Consider the following 16,666-nt stretch of genomic DNA (forward strand, 5'->3'; position numbering starts at 1 on the left):
AGAATGTCAGGTGTGCCAGTGATCAGAACTCAAGGCAGAGTACTTATTGACATAAGAACATCAATAGGAACAGGAAGATCACAGATGCTTTTTGGTAAAAAATAGGAACAATTGTCAAAGTACAAATTACTTTCAAGGTATGGGAGACATAAATAATGTGTTAAACTTTGTTTACAATAGTCTTTCTCTGAATGTCAGACATAAGTTTCTTTTTTAAAAATTTTTTTATTTATAAAAAGGAAACATTGACTAAACCACAGGATAAGAAATGTACAACTTCACACAATTCCCACCACCAGAACTCTGTATCCCTGATAGCTTTCCTATTCTTTAACTCTCTGGGAGTATGGACCCAAGGTCATTATGGGGTGCAGAAGGTGGAAGGTCTGGCTTCTGTAATTGCTTCCCCACTGAACATGGGCATTGACAGTTCGATCCATACTCCCAGCTTATCTCTCTCTTTCCTCAGTGGGGAAGGGCTCTGGGAAAGCAGAGCTCCAGGACACATTGGTGGGGTTCTCTGCCCAGGGAAGTCTGGTTGCTATCATGCTAGCATCTGGAGCCTGGTGGTTGACAAGAGAGTTAAGGTACAAGGCCAAACAAATTGTTGATCAATCATGAAATTAAAGGCTGGAATAGCGAAGATAAAGAGTTGGGGGTAATCCATTTTTTAGATAGCTAGTAGGCATATTTTAGTTATATTCCAAAGGGCCTATGGCTATACTAGTGGTTTTTTATTTGTTTGTTTGCTTGAGCCTGAAATCTGATATGCAAGTGTATCCAAGTTGTTGTTTGGGGAGGTGATGTCACGGCTGGAAGAAGGACCAGAAAGCTGGATTAGGGAAAAGAATAGATCCCAAATATGGGAAAGGTGTATAAATACTGTTGACTGTAAACCCCATCAATTTGATGTAATCTGGGGCCCATATTCAGCTTAGGAGCCTATGTGACCTCTGCATCCCTGTAGATCTGAGCTCATATTCTGTGGTCATGATTAGGAACATTCCAAGCTGCCCCAATATCAGGACCCATCTTCCTCAGGTGTAGCATAGAGTATGTTGTCCATCCTCCCTTCAGAGGATGGAACATTTTATACCATTGTTGATCCAAGTTGAGGGCAAGGTCCTATGGGGGCCCACAAAGGTGTCTATTGTGCTGTTCCTGATAGGAATGACCTATAACAATGGAGAGAAGGATTAATTGGAGGTCTAGGCCATTCATGTCTGTTTGGGAATCTCAGGACTCCCAGATTAGGGCCCCAGCTGATGGAGTGGCCTGATAGTGACTAAAGAGTCATCTTGTTAAAGTATGCCAGTCTCTTGCCCTTTATTCAGCTTTTGCAGTCATTGCTTTGATGAGGTTAGCTTTGGAGTGAGTGAGAGAACTGTAATAGGAAGTAGGTGAGGAGGGTATCTAAGTCTAAGTAGACACTACTTCATTGTGAACTTTATACTGACTCACTACAGACTATTGTGCTTTTTTTTTTTTTTTGCTTTCAGGCATATATTTTGCCTTAATTGATGGATACATGCAAACATATGCTCTAACTTATGGGACCTGGTCTATATTTAGGTTTTGGGATTTTGTTAGGAAGTGAACCTCCTGGAATGGAATTTGAGAATCCTATGAAAGGAAAGGTCTCACCCGAGTAATGAGGGTGAAGGGTTGACATTCCATGCCTGATGTCTCTGGACACAGTCTGAAGTGAAACATGCTGAGGTGGTACTCATTGTGTTGATTAGGTGGGGATTGGCAGATGAAATATCATTTGGTATGAATTGAGAGAAGCATGCAGGAAAGTGAGCCCCACCCTCGAGGTTCCAGGACTGGGGGAAATATAGGCTCTAAAAAGAAAGCAGGAAGATCCTGCTGTCTTAGGGTTTAAGAAGACAGTACATAGTTATTACTATAATCACATTATTTGGCGATTGGGTTAACTTTGAAAAATCCCTTTGTTAGGATTTGCTGTATCATACACACCATCACCATAATTTATGTCCTTTGACATTATTTGCATATAGCTGTGCCACCGGTTGCTTCTGTTCTCCCTGGTCTAAGTTTTTAAGAGAGTCAACATATGAAAGACTCAGCCTATGTATTAAAAAGACTCAGTTTGTGATTTAAATAGTTTAAGACAATCAATTTTTTGCCTCTGATATTAATTACACAGTGATTTATATGACTACAAATTGATAGGAGTGTACATAAACACCATTCCCACCACCAAAATCCTGCAGACACAATTTTGTAATGCCTCAACAAATATTCAGATCACTTTATTGTGCACAAATGCCAAACCCTTCAGGGAAATAGCCACAGGTGGAGTTACAGATATGCATTTTGCATAATCTCAAGGCCTGTGAGCTGCCATTATAACTCTGACACTATATTTTTACCTTAAGGGAGAGGGAGTTGTAACAAAACTGGAGTGCCTGAAGCTTTACTTACTGGACACCTGCTAACAATCAACCAGACATGTTTTGTAAACATGGAGCCTTTAGGTAAAAATCAATGGAATTTCTACTAGCAACAAATATTAGGAAATCTAGAATTAGAAAACCTCTATAACAATCATTATTTGCAGAAGACATGATAACATCAGTTAGAGAACTCTAGGAACTTTAGCAAAAACAACAACAATAAAAAAAACTGTTCATAACCATTGATAAATTCAGGAAAGTACCAAGACACAAAACTAATACTCATAAGTCTGTGACATTTCTATACATAAATGATAACTTAGAGGAAAGAGAATTGAAGGAAGCAATCATATTTACAATTGAACCAAAAAAGGGGAAAAAAACCATCTGGGAGTAAATATAATTAAGGAGGTGAAAAATTTTACAATGAAATATATAGGACATTGTTAAAATACATAGAGGGCAACACAAGTAAATGGAAGAACATTCCATATTCATGATATGGAAAAATAAGAATCATTAAACTGACTAATCTACCAAAAGCGGTGTATATATTCAATGCAATTCCTATCAGAATCCCAATCATATATTTCAAGGAAATTTAATATCTTGTCCAAAGATTTGTGTGGAACGATTAAAAAAAAAACCATGAATAACCAAAGTACTCCTGAGGAAAACAAAGAAAAATGGAAGCATCATACTCTCCAACTTCAGTAAACTACAAAGCAATGTCCCTTCACTTCAGGAAAGCCACTCATGTTTCTGAACTCAGGGCTGGAGGTGGATCCCAGGCAAACCTGGAAAGCATTAAAGAGTAGGTAAGCCCTTCTTCTGAGAAGGTGTTGTCCAGAGAACAAGGATTCCACTTACGTTCATGGCATGCAGGTGCAGTTTTAGGAACATTATTATGTATATGATATAATTCCTGGGAGCCACAACAGTGCAGTCTCCAAGGGTTACATTATCTCATTGCCTTCTACACTACTATTATTCAGATTATGTCTGCAGATTGTGATTTTTGCCTTGGGCCAACATTAAAAATAAGCAAAGATGATTCACCTAAAAGATAAAATAAACTACCAAGCAAAAGTATTTAAAACAGTGTTGTACTGAAACGAAAGTGGACACCAGGATAATGGAACAAGATAGAGCGTATAAAGCTAGATTCACATATATATATCACATCCTCATATGCAATAAAGGGACTAAAACTATATAATGGGGGAAAGCATGGCTCTTCAACAAATAGTGCTGGCAAAACTGAACAGTGACATGTAGAAAAGTGAAACTAGAACACCACTTAACACCATGAACCAAAATCAGATCGAAAGACCTGGAGATTAGAACTGAAACTATAAAATACATGAAAGAGAGCATGGAGAGTATATAGCATAATAGTTATGCAAAGAGACTCTCATGCCTGAGGCTCCTAAATCCCAGGTTCAATCTCCTACACCATAAACCAGAGCTGAGCAGTGCTCTGGTTAAAAAAAAGATACATAAAAGAGAATATCAGTGAAATACTTCAAGAGCTTAGCATCAAATATCTATTTGGAGACTCATCCCTATGGACAAATGAAACAAAAGCACAATTAAATAAATAGGACTACATCAAACTTAAAAGTTTCTACACATCAAGAGGAAAATCCACAAGGATTAACAGTCAACTCAACAACTTGGAGAAGATATTTGCAGTTCACACATCTAACAATTGATATCAAACATCTATAAAAACCACCTAAATCACATAGTAAGAAGCACAAGGACCTGTGCAAGATCCTGGTTCGAGACCACTGCTCCACACCTGCAAGGAGGTTGCTTCACAAATGGTGAAGCAGGTCTGCAGGTTTCTATCTTTCCTCCTCTCTATCTTCCCCTCCTCTCTCAATTTCTCTCTGTTCTATATAACAAAATGGAAAAAATATCTGCCAGGAGCAGTGGATTCATAGTGCAGGCACTGAGCCCCCAGCAATAACCCTGGAGACAAAAATAAATAAATAAATAAATAAATAAATAAATATCAACCAAAACAAAAGGGAAGAATTCAATAAAATGGTGGGAAAAATTTATGAATAGACAGTTTTCTAAGGAGATACGCAGCTACCACAGACCTATGAGGGAATATTGCACCTCACTAATCATTAGAGAAATACAAAATAAAATCATATTGAGAAACTTCTAGAGGTGTGGCCATGGAGATATAGCTGCCTAACATCACTCCCCTGATCAACTAGTTAAAGCAACAACAAAAAAAATCACCTGAAATGTTTCAAATTACAACTGAGATTTCTCAAGAAATTCATTTAACCTTGGGTGGGTGCAAGTTCATGTGGTCACTAAATGGTAAAAGGGTAAGGGATAGATTCTCAGGATTTAAGAAGCCATACTAAGTGACAGATGGTAGCATTTCAGGAGTTATACAGAATAACACATTGTTGTGGCAGAAAAAAAAAATGCATCTGGTTGCCTGAACTGTGAACTCAGGGGCAACAGGATATTGAACTGCCTACAAGAACTCACAAGTGTTATGAGAAAAATCTGTATGAGAACTAAAGCACTGCAGCCTTCTCAGACCCCAGAAGGCAAATAGGAGAATAAATCCTGGCCAACTTCCGGTGATAAGCACAGGGAGTAGCAGCTACTGCACTTTGCTCCCCTGATCAACTACATAAAACAATTTTAAAAATCACCTGAAAATTTATCAAATTAGAACTGAGGTGTATTAAGAAACTCAGCCACAAGTAGGTGAAGTAATGTGGTCAGTGGATAGAAAAAGGGGTGAGGAAGATGCTGAGGCCCAGCATGCAGCTAAGAAAATAACATTGCTTGTTCTCTGAGAAAAAGAGAATGTAATTGTCCCACATTATTACTTCTCTGAGGCTATATTGAGGGGCAGGAGATACCTGGAAGGATGGGATGGGAGGATGGGAGTGGTGACAAGTGTGGCTTGGAAAGGTGGAGGCAGGGCTTGGATATTAAAAGCTAGATCTGTGAGATTCTCTCTCTCTCTCTCTCTCTCTCGCATGCTCTCAATTTTCCCTAATAAAATTTAAAATTCCTGAAAATCATGTTCTTTCCTCAATTCTTTGTTGAGATAATGCATGACAAACTTCTTCAATATCAGGGAAGCAAGTATAGCCCCCCACCCCCAAAACAGCTGGAAACATAGGAACAATAATAATATTTTGACAATACAGGCACTAAAATGACCTGGTGACATGTGATAAAATCTCCCTTCCCCCTGCACTACAACAATATATAAACAGAGAAATCCAACACTGTAACCACAGTGTCACCTACTGGCTCAACAACAGAAGCCACACTAAGTCTTCAAACTTAAAAATCCACTGATGTTCTGGCATCTCTCTTCCTGCGGCCTCGGCTGCAACTCTCTTTTCTCAGGGTCTGCTCTTGTCCCCAAGGACCATGATTGCAACTTCTCCTGGTATCTATACACATGGATCTCCATGTGTATAGATACCAGGAGAAGTTGTAATCATGGTGAACAGGCATAAGATTCATACTGTGGAGCACCTGTGTCTCTCTCCTTTCCCTGGTCAACTAAGAATAACAAAGAAGATCACCTAAGAACACAATAAGACAAGACTTGGAATACTTTGGGAACTCACAGGGTAGGGTGAGTAATTAAGTTAAAAAATATATACTTATAGTTAAAAAGCCCCCACTCTCCCATAGCCTACAGAGAAGATTAAGAACAAAAGAGGGTTTAACAGCCACCATGTCTCAACTCAGGGATTGAGACAACATTGAAATAACTGTTAATTTCCATAACTGTGAACTCTTTAAGTACCTTACTTAGACACAGGTCAATCCAGACAAGAGTGATTAGTGGATTGAAAAATACTGAGAGAGGGACTTCATAACACACCATATACAATGGTTAAAACAAAAAGAAACAATGGAGAAATGAACCTGGACAAAAGCCCCCCCCCCCAAGGTAGACATACATAAGAATGAGGACAAGATCGAAACACTAATTGAGGCATTAATTACAGGAGTGAGGAAACAGTTTGAAAGAAATATCAGAAATGGGGAAACAGCAGATAGAACTCTGAAAGAAAAGACTATCTTGGGGTGATTAGACAGCTGTAAGCTGAAATAGCTAAGCTAAGAGCACAACTAGCTGAACAAGCTAAAACAGTATCAGAACACGGTAACAAAACAGCTGAACTACAGAAACTAACAGAGGGGAGAGATAATAGAATAAGTAAAGCAGAGAACAGAATTAGCAAGACTGAGGATGAATTAGAGAAAACTAAGAAAGAAGTAAGAGATGTCAAAAAAGAGATTAAGAGATACTGGAAACAACAATAGGGACATATGGGATGACTTCAAAAGAAGTAATATGTGCATTATTGGCTTGCCAGAGGAATAAAGAGAAGGAGGGGGAAGAAAGCATTCTACAGGACATAATAGCTGAGAACTTCCCTAGTCTAGACAACATAAAAGTTCAAGAAGCTCAGAAGGTCCCAAACAGAATTAACCCAGACTTAAAGACACCAAGACACATCATACTTAGAATGAAAAGGAATAAGGATAAAGAAAGGAAAACCCAAATGATTTCTCCACAAAAAAACTAAAGGCCAGAAGAGAATGGCAAGATATCTATCGAGTGCTCAGTGAGAAAGGTTTTCAGCCAAGACTACTGTATCCTGATAGACTGTCATTCAAACTAGATGGAGGCATAAAAACCTTCTCAGACAAACAACAGTTTAAGGAATCAACTATCATCAAGCCTGCCCTGCAAGAAGTTCAGAAAGTTCTCTATTTTTTAAATAATTTTTATACTTATTTATTTTCCCTTTTGTTGTCCTTTTTATTGTTGTTGTGGTTACTGATGTCATCATTGTTAGATAGGACAGAGAGAAATGGAGAGAGGAGGGGAAGACAGAGGGAGAGAAAGATAGATACCTGCAGATCTGCTTCACCGCCTGTGAAGTGACACCCCTGCAAGTGGGGAGTCGGGGTCTTGGACTGGGATCCTTACACCAATCCTTGCATTTCACACCACGTGCACTTAAGCCACTGTGCTATCACCCGACTCCCCTGAAAGGTCTCTTATGAACAATCACATCATCATAAACATGCCATATATCAGAACACTCTAAAATTTTAGAATAATGGCATTAAAATATCTTCAATCTATAATATCAATAAATGTCAATGGCCTGAATTCACCTATTAAAATGCACAGAGTAGGAAGATGGATCAGAAAACACAACTCAACCATATATTGTCTGCAGGAATCCCCTAACACAACAAGACAAACACAGACTCAAAGTGAAAGGATAGAAAACTACCATACAAGCCAAGGAACCACAAAAAGGGGCAGAAACAGCTATTCTCAGTCCGATATGATAGACCTTATAATATATAAAATTTGAAAAGATAGGGATGGACATTACTTAATGATCAGAGGATCAGTCAATCAAGAGTTTTTAATGATTATTAACATCTATGCACTCAAAGAGAGGCCACCTAAATACATCAAACATCTACTGACAGTCAACAATATTTATACCCCTTTCCCATATTTGAGAGCTACTCTCTTCCCTGAGCCAGCTCTCTGGTCCTTTTCCAGCCATGAAATCATCTCTCCCAGACAATAACTTGGATCCACCTGCATATCAGATGGAAGGCTCAGGGAAAATAAAAAAACTAGTATAACCACAGGCCCTTTGGAATATAACTAAAATATGCCTACTAGCTATCTACAAAATGGATTACCCCCAACTCTTCATTTGCACTATTCCAGCCTTTAGGTCCATGATTGGTCAACAAGTTGTATGGCTTTGTATGTTAACTCTCTTTTCAGCCACCAGGTTCCAGATGCTAGCGCGATGCCGACCAGACTTCCCTGGACAGACAACCCCACTAATGTGTCCTGGAGCTCTGCTTCCCCAGAACCCCACCCTACTAGGGAAAGAGAGAGGCAGGCTGGGAGTATGGATCGACCTGTCAACGCCCATGTTCATCGGGGAAGCAATTACAGAAGTCAGACTTTCCACCTTTTGCATCCCACAATGACCTTGGGTCCATACTCCCAGAGGGATAAAGAATAGGAAAGCTATCAGGGGAGGGTATGGGATACGAAGTTCTGGTGGTGGAAACTGTGTGGAGTTGTACCCCTCTTATCCTATGGTTTTGTCAATGTTTCCTTTTTATAAATAAAAAATTAAATAAAATTTAAAAAAGAAAGTCTAAAAAAATCTACTGAAAGGGCTACAGCAATATATTGATAGCAACACAGTAATAGTAGGGGGATTTTAACACACCTTGGATGTTAGGTCAGAAACTATCAAATACTTAGAAGAAAATATTGGCAGAACTCTCTTCCATCTAAATTTTAAAGGCATCCTCTGTGAAATGAATCTAATTACAAAATTAAAAAGTTGAACAATAATCACAAAGCAGATCATGGACTAGGTCTGGTATATTGCACTAAAGTAAAGGACTCTGAAATGAGGGGAAATGTTCAGGTCCTGGAACATGATGGCAGAGGAGGACCTGTGGGGGGCGGTGAATTGTTATGTGGAAAATTGAGAAATGTGAACTGGGGTAGATGGCACAATGGTTATGCAAAGAGACCCTTATTCCTGAGGCTCCAAAGTCTCAGGTTCATGGTGAATTCACCTTCTTTACCCCATCTTGGATGGTGCTTGAAGATATCATACTAAGTGAGATAAATCAGAAACAAAAGGATGAATATGGGACGATCTCACTCATAGACAGAAGTTAAAAAACAAGATCAGAAGGGAAAACTCTAAGCAGAACTTGGACTGGATGGAGTTGGTGTATTACACCAAAGCAAAAGACTTTGGGGTTGGGGGGGAGAGTTCAGGTCCTGAAACATGATGGCAGAGGAGGACCTAGTGGGAGCTGGATTGTTATGTGGAAATGCTATGCATGTATAAACTATTGTATTTTACTGTTGACTGTAACCCATTAATCTCTCAGTCAAAAAATTTTAAAAATAAGTTCATTGATTCCTGAAAATCATCAGACACAGATCTAGAAAAAAAAAATGACAGAGGTAGGATTCAGAAAACTCAGTATGAAGACAATTCAAGAAATTAAACTTAACATAGAGACACAAATTCAAGAGCTCAGAGATCATTTCACCAAAGAATTACAAAACACAGTAGGAAAGAAAAAAAAAAACTCCAAAAAGAGATGCATGGTGTGAAAGAAATCTTAAAGATAGTTCAGGGTCAGGAGGTGGTCCCAGTCTAGACTAAGTCAGGTTGAGGAGAGAATATCAGCACTAGAAGACAAAACTAACAAACTGTGAATTTAAAGCTGTTGGAGAAAAAAGGTTTGGGAAATAGAAGCACTTCTCTGTGATATAGCAGTATCTATCAGACATCTGAATGTGAGAGTTAGAAGAAAGAAGAGATAGAGAGAGAGAGAGAGAGGAGCAGAGAGCACATTTAAAGAAGTTATAGCAGAACATTTTCCACATCAGGACAATGTTGAAACAGACAATCAGGGAGCTGAACACCAAAGTGCCTAAATCCAAAATAATACACAAGACAAATCATAGTGAAACTATCCAAAAGCAAGAACAAGAAAATAATATTTCAGGTTGCCAGGGAAAAGAAAACACTGACATACAAAGGTAAAACTGTCAGACATTCATCAAATTTCTCATGGCAAACCTTACAGGCAAGGAGAAAGTGGAATGACATATTCAAAGTACTAAAAGAAAATAATTCCAGCTGTTAATACTATATGCTGATATACACCCATCGTGTATGAGGAAGAAGTAAAAATCTTTTCAAAAATTCAGAAACTAGGAGTCGGGCGATAGATAGCACAGCGGGTTAAGCGCAGGGGGCACGCAAAGTGCAAGGACCGGCTTAAGGATCCCAGTTCGAGCCCCCGGCTCCCCACCTACAGGGGAGTCGCTTCACAGGCAGTGAAGCAGGTCTGCAGGTGTCTGTCTTTCTCTCCCCCATCTCTGTCTTCCCCTCCTCTCTCCATTTCTCTCTGTCCTATCTAACAACAACAACATCAATAACAACAACAATAACTACAACAATAATGAAAAACAACAAGGGCAACAAAATGGAAAAAAAATTCAGAAACTGAAGGAATTTGCTACTACCAACCCTATCTTGGAAGAATTACAATGAGGAGCTTCACATGTGAAGAAGCAGCAATGGAATTTCAACTTTTAATGATATGATCAGTAGTAGAATAGAATCAGGAAAAAAAAACAACAGGGGAAAATATAGACACAAGAAAGGAAATAATGGATAAAGCAATACAACCAAATGTTGGTGAACCAAAACCTACGTAAGAAAGACTATTGTAGATATTGTAAGTTAGACACTATACTCACAGTAGCCACAAGAAAAAATATAGCACTGGAAAACAGGAAATATATATGTAGTAGGCAAGACCATCATGGAAAACCATCCACACAAAGTAACAAGCAGAAAAAAACAGCAAAAGTATCAACAAGAACATAAAACCAGCTCAAAACAGAAATATGAATGGCCATAAGTAAATCACATTTATCAATAATCACCCAAAATGTAAACAGCTTTAAACTACTAATCAAAAGATTCACTGTGACTGAACAGATTAAACAGCAAGATTCATCTATTCTATGACTCTAGGAAACACCTAAATGAAAGACTGGAACAAGCTATCCCAAGCCAATAATACAAACCACAAGATACAAAATATACGCACAACATGGAAGCTAAACAACATGCTTCTAAATAACACCTGGGTCTCTGAAGAAATAAAAAATAACAATTGAAGAAAATGAAAATTAAGAGATCACCTACCAGACTTTGAAGTTGTTGTCCTAAATGGGAAGTTTATAGCAATTACAGGCTCATACTAACAAACAGCAAAGATCTCAAGTAAGCTATCTAACCTCACAACTGAGTCAATGAGAAAAGGAGCTATAAAAGACCTAAATGTCAGCAGGAGGAAGAAAATAGTCAAAATCAGAGTAGACATCGGTCAAATAGAAACCAGAAAGACAACCCAAAAGATTAATGAAACCAAGAACTGGTTCTTCAAAAGGATAAATAAAAAGGAACAAGAGATAAATCTATGATACAATCAGGAATGAGAGATGAAATTACAAACAACAATGGTGAAATACAAATAATTACACATGAATATTATGAACATCTCCATGCAAATAAGTTAGACAACCTAGACAAAATGGATGCATTCCTAGAATCATACCACTTGCCAAGCTTACCCCAAGAGGAAGTAGATAGCTTGAGCAAGCCAATTACTAGTACAAAAATTGGATCAATAATTTATAAAAACATCTCCCCAAGAACATTATTACAGGTCCAAGTGGTTTTACTAATGAATTCTATAAGACTTTCTAAGAGAATCTAACAATGATTCTCCTCAAACTCTTCCAGAAAAATTGAATAGGGACAGGCACTCGCAGTCACGTTCTTTGAGGCTAACATCAATCTGATCTGCAAAGCAGGAAAAGATTCCACCAAAAAAGAAAAATATAGACCTATTCCCTGATGAGTATTGATATAAAGATACTGAACAAAATATTGGCAAATTGATCCTGAACAAAATCTTACAAATTGAATTCAACAATATATCAAGAGAATAGTTCACCAAGACCAAATGGGGTTCATCCCTGGGAAACAGGAATGGTTCATTATTCATAAATCAATCAATGTAATCCACCATAACAACAAAAAGAAAGGTAAATATCTTATCAACTGATGCTGAAAAAATATTTGACAAGATCCAACATTCGTTTATGAAAAAGACCCTCTATAAGCAGGAAGTCAGAGGACAATTCCTCAACATAATAAAGGTCATTTATGACAAAGCCACAGCTTTAATTAAAAAAAAAGTTTCTACTGGGACCAGGTGGTAGCGCACCGAGTCAGGTGCACATAGTGTGCAGCACAAGGATTCGGGTTTGAGCCCCATCTCCCCACCTGCGGGGGAGTCGCTTCGCAAGCAGTGAAGCAGGTCTGCAGGTGTCTTTCTCTGCTCCTTTCTCTCTTCCCCTCCTCTCTCAGTTTCTATCTGTCTTATCCAACAACAACAATAATAGTAACAACAACAACAATGGGAAAAAGATGGCTGTCAGAAGCAGTACATACGTAGTGCAGGCACTGAGCCCCAGTGATAACCCTGGAGGCAAATAAATAAATAAATAAATAGTTTCTACACCTAAATATAAACTTTCACAATGATAAACCTAACAATTGAAAGAAAATATTTGCACATCATATATCTGATAAGGAATTATATAAAAGTGTACATAGGGACTGGGTGGTAGTGCATCCAGTTGAGTGCTTGTATTACAATACCCAAGGTCCCGGGTTCAAGCCTCCAGACTCTACTTGGAGGAGGGAAGCTTTGCAAATGGTAAAGCATGGCTGCAGGTATTCGTCTGTCTCTCCCCCTCTCTGTCTGCTCCTCCCTCTCAATTTCTCTGCCTCTATTCAATATATAAATTAATTCATTAAAAATAAAGTGTACATAAAGAAATCATACGGATCAAAAACAACATATTAAAAAATGGGTAGAAATTCTGAATAACCATTTCTCTTTAGAAGACATACAGATAACCCACAGGAAAAAATGTTCGGTATATCTTGTTCGAGAAGTGCAATAAGCACCTCTCTCATCTATGAGAATGGCCTACATCACAAAAACAAGGAATGACAAGTGCTTGCAAGGATGTAGAGAAAACTTATCTCCCGTTCACTATTGGTAGGGATACAATCTAGTCCAGTCCTTGAAGAAAGCAACTCGGAGAGGTTAAGCAAATAAAAACAGAAATCATTTATGATCTAGCAATACCTCCTAGGCATATATTCAAAGGACACAAAAATACTGATTCAAAAGAACATACACACTTCTATATTGTATAACTTCACTATTTAACATAGCCAGAACGTGGATCAACTTAACTTTCTATGGAAAGATGACTGAATGAAGAATTTATGGCATGGATATTTCTTGAAATACTGTTGTGATCAGACGCTGGCAGAGGAAGGCCTTTTAGGTCCTGATGCATGATGGTGGAGGAAGACCTAGGCTGGGTGTGCGAATGTTTTACAGAAAACTGGGAAACTTTACACATGATCAACAACTGTATTTACTGTAAACCATTAATCACCCCAATTAAAAATATTAGACTATGTCACTTGGAACAAAATGGATGGAATTAGACATAATTGTGCCAGTTGAAAGGCAACTACTATATATTTTCACACACACACACACATATGTGTGTAGATAGATAGATAGATAGATAGATAAAGCAAACAAACTTGTGAAAAATAATAGCCAAACTATCTCTTAGATTTTGTGAAACCTGTGGAGGTTATCAAAGGGAGAGTGGGGCATAGGACTTCAGTGGGGATATGGTGATTTAATAGGTGGTAGTCTTGTAACTTTTCAAGCCACTATTAAATCACTAATATTAAAATTATAACATTTGATAAAAAATAAAAACAGTGCAATGTAAAAATAATTTAACTCAATTAAATTAAAATATTGACTTTTTCTAGGTATGATCATTTTTTTATACTAGGGCCTGACTTACTATCTTTGAGTCTATACTTTCAAATTAAATGGATGTAAATCCTACCTGGGTATGACATAAGTCATTCCACTGATCACCAGGGTTGATTTGGTTGATATGTCTGCCTAGGTAGGTGCCTCTTTTCTCCTTCACCACTCCACATACATCCCTCCTCAAGCTTGCACTCCATTGAAATGAATAAGCTTCCCCCAGTAGAGATGGACAATTCTTTGATTAAGAATATAGGAGCAGCTGTGCTCTCCTACTAGGACATTCAAATAACCTCTGCAGGAAAATCATTTTTTAAATTTTTATTAGTGATTTAACAATGATTGACAAGACTGTAAGATAACAGGGGTACAATTCCATACAGTCCCCACCACAAGAGTTCCATGTCCCATCTCCTCCACTGGAAGGTTTCCTATTCTTTATCCCTCTGGGAGTATCGACCAAAATATTTTATGGGGTGCAGAAGGTGGAAGGTCTGGCTTCTGTGATTGCTTCTCCATCTCCACTAGACATGGACATTGGCAGGTCAATCCATACCCCAAGCCTGTCTCTATCTTTCCTTAGTAGGGTAGGATTATGGAAAGGCAAGATTACAGGACACATTGTCAAGAGGAAATTCATTTATAGCAGTGGCCTCACTAAAATACTAAAATAATCCAAAGACCCTTGTCATGATCTTAATGTAGTCATGGATATTAGGAAATACGTAAGTACAGAATTTGAAATTACTCTCACAAGGCTAGAATAGACCTTCCATATGACCCAGTAATTCCTCACCTAGGAATATACCCCAAGGACTCCATAATGCCCAACCAAAAAGATATGTGTACACCTATGTTCATAGCATCACAATTTGTAATAGCTAAAACCTGGAAGCAACCCAGGTGCCCAACAACAGGTGAATGGCTGAGAAAGCTGTGGTATATATACACAATGGAATATTATGCAGCTATGAAGAACAATAAACCCATCTTCTCTGACCCATCTTGGATGAAGCGAGAAGGAATTGTGTTAAGTGAGCTAATTCAGAAAGACAAAGACGAGTATGAGATGATCCCACTCATATACAGAAGATGGGAAAGAAGAACATAAAGGTGAACTCAAAGCAGGATTTGAATGAATTTGGAGTAGGGTACCAAAGTAAAAATCTCTGGGTTGAGGGTGAGGGCGGAAGTTAGGCTTCATGGGTGGAGGGGGAGGGTGGGATGGGACACAGTCTTTTGGTGTTGGGAATAGAGTTTATGTGAACTCCTATTAATTTGTAGTCACATAAATCACTATTTGATTAATATGAGCAGGGAAAATTGATTGAATGTCTCAAACTTTCTAATGCACAGACCATAGGCTGAGTCTTTGATATGTTGACTCTCTTAAAAGCTTAACCAGACAGAACAGAAGCAACCAGTGACATTACTCTATAAGATACAGCTATATACAAATAATGTCAAAGGACATAAATTATGGTGATGCTGTGTATGATACAGCAAATCCTAACAAAGGGATTTTTCAAAGTTAGCCCAATTGCCAAATAAAATGATTATAGCAATAACTATCTATGGCCTTCTTAAACCCTAAGACAACAGGAACCTCCCGCTTCCTCTATAGAGCCTATATTTCCTCCAGTCCTGGAACCTCTAGGGTGGGGCTCACTTTCCTACATGCTTCTCTCAATTCATACCAAATTATACTGCATCCACCGATCCCAACCTAACAAACACAATGAGTACCACCTCAGCATGCTTCACTTCAGACTGTGTCCAGAGACGTCAGGCATGGAATGTCAACCCTTCACCCTCATTACTCGGGTGAATCCCTTCCTTTCATAGTATTCTCTAATTCCATTCCAGGAAGTTCACTTCCTAACAAAGTCCCAAAACCTAGATATAGACCAAGTCCTGTAAGATAGAGCATATGTTTACATGTATCCATAAATTAGGGCAAAATATATACCTGAAAACAAAAATACACAATAGTCTGCAGTGAGTCAGTATCAAGTTCATAATGAAATAGTGTCTACTTAGACTTAGATACCCTCCTCACCTACTTCCTATTACAGTTCTCTCACTCACTCCAAAGCTAACCTTATCAAAACAAGGACTGCAAAAGTTGAATAAGGGCAAGAGACTGGCATACTTTAATGATGACTCTTTAGTCACTATCAGGCCACCCCATCAGCAGAGGCCGTAGTTGAGGAGTCCTGAGATTCCCAAACAGACATGATGGGCCTAGACCTTGAATAAATCCCTCTCTCCAATATTACCAGTCATCTCTATCAGGAACAACACTATGGTGTTGGACTCCCTTTGTGGGCCCCCATAGGACCTTGCCCTCAACTTGGATCAACAACGGTAGAAAATGTTCCATCTTCTGAAGGGAGGATGGACAACATACTCTATGCTCCACCCAAGGAAGATGGGTCCTGAAATTGGGGCAGCTTGGAATGTTCCTACTCATGACTACAGAACGCGAGCTCAGATGTACAGGGATGCAGAGGCCACATAGGCTCTTAAGCTGAATATGGGCCCCAGATCAGATCAAATTGACAGGGTTTAAAGTCAACAATATTTATACCCCTTTCCCATATTAGGAAGCTACTCTCTTCCCTGATCCAGCTTTCTGGTCCTTTTTCAAGCCATGACATCATCTCCCCAGACAATAACCTGGGTCTACC

At 38.6% G+C, this 16,666-nt stretch overlaps 1 protein-coding gene across 1 annotated transcript in view; it reads right to left on the reverse strand.

The window, feature by feature from the left end:
- LOC132535849 (zinc finger protein 277-like) overlaps positions 1–14,173 on the reverse strand; it is a 177,033-nt gene extending 162,860 nt beyond the window's left edge. Inside the window, exon 1 of the mRNA XM_060183276.1 lies at positions 14,053–14,173. Within this exon, the coding sequence (XP_060039259.1) occupies positions 14,053–14,072 (20 nt within the window). The 5' untranslated portion in view covers positions 14,073–14,173. The remainder of the gene's footprint in view (positions 1–14,052) is intronic.
- Between the last annotated feature and the right edge of the window lie 2,493 nt (positions 14,174–16,666).

Source organism: Erinaceus europaeus, chromosome X, assembly GCF_950295315.1.
Source record: "Erinaceus europaeus chromosome X, mEriEur2.1, whole genome shotgun sequence".
NCBI lineage: Eukaryota > Metazoa > Chordata > Mammalia > Eulipotyphla > Erinaceidae > Erinaceus > Erinaceus europaeus.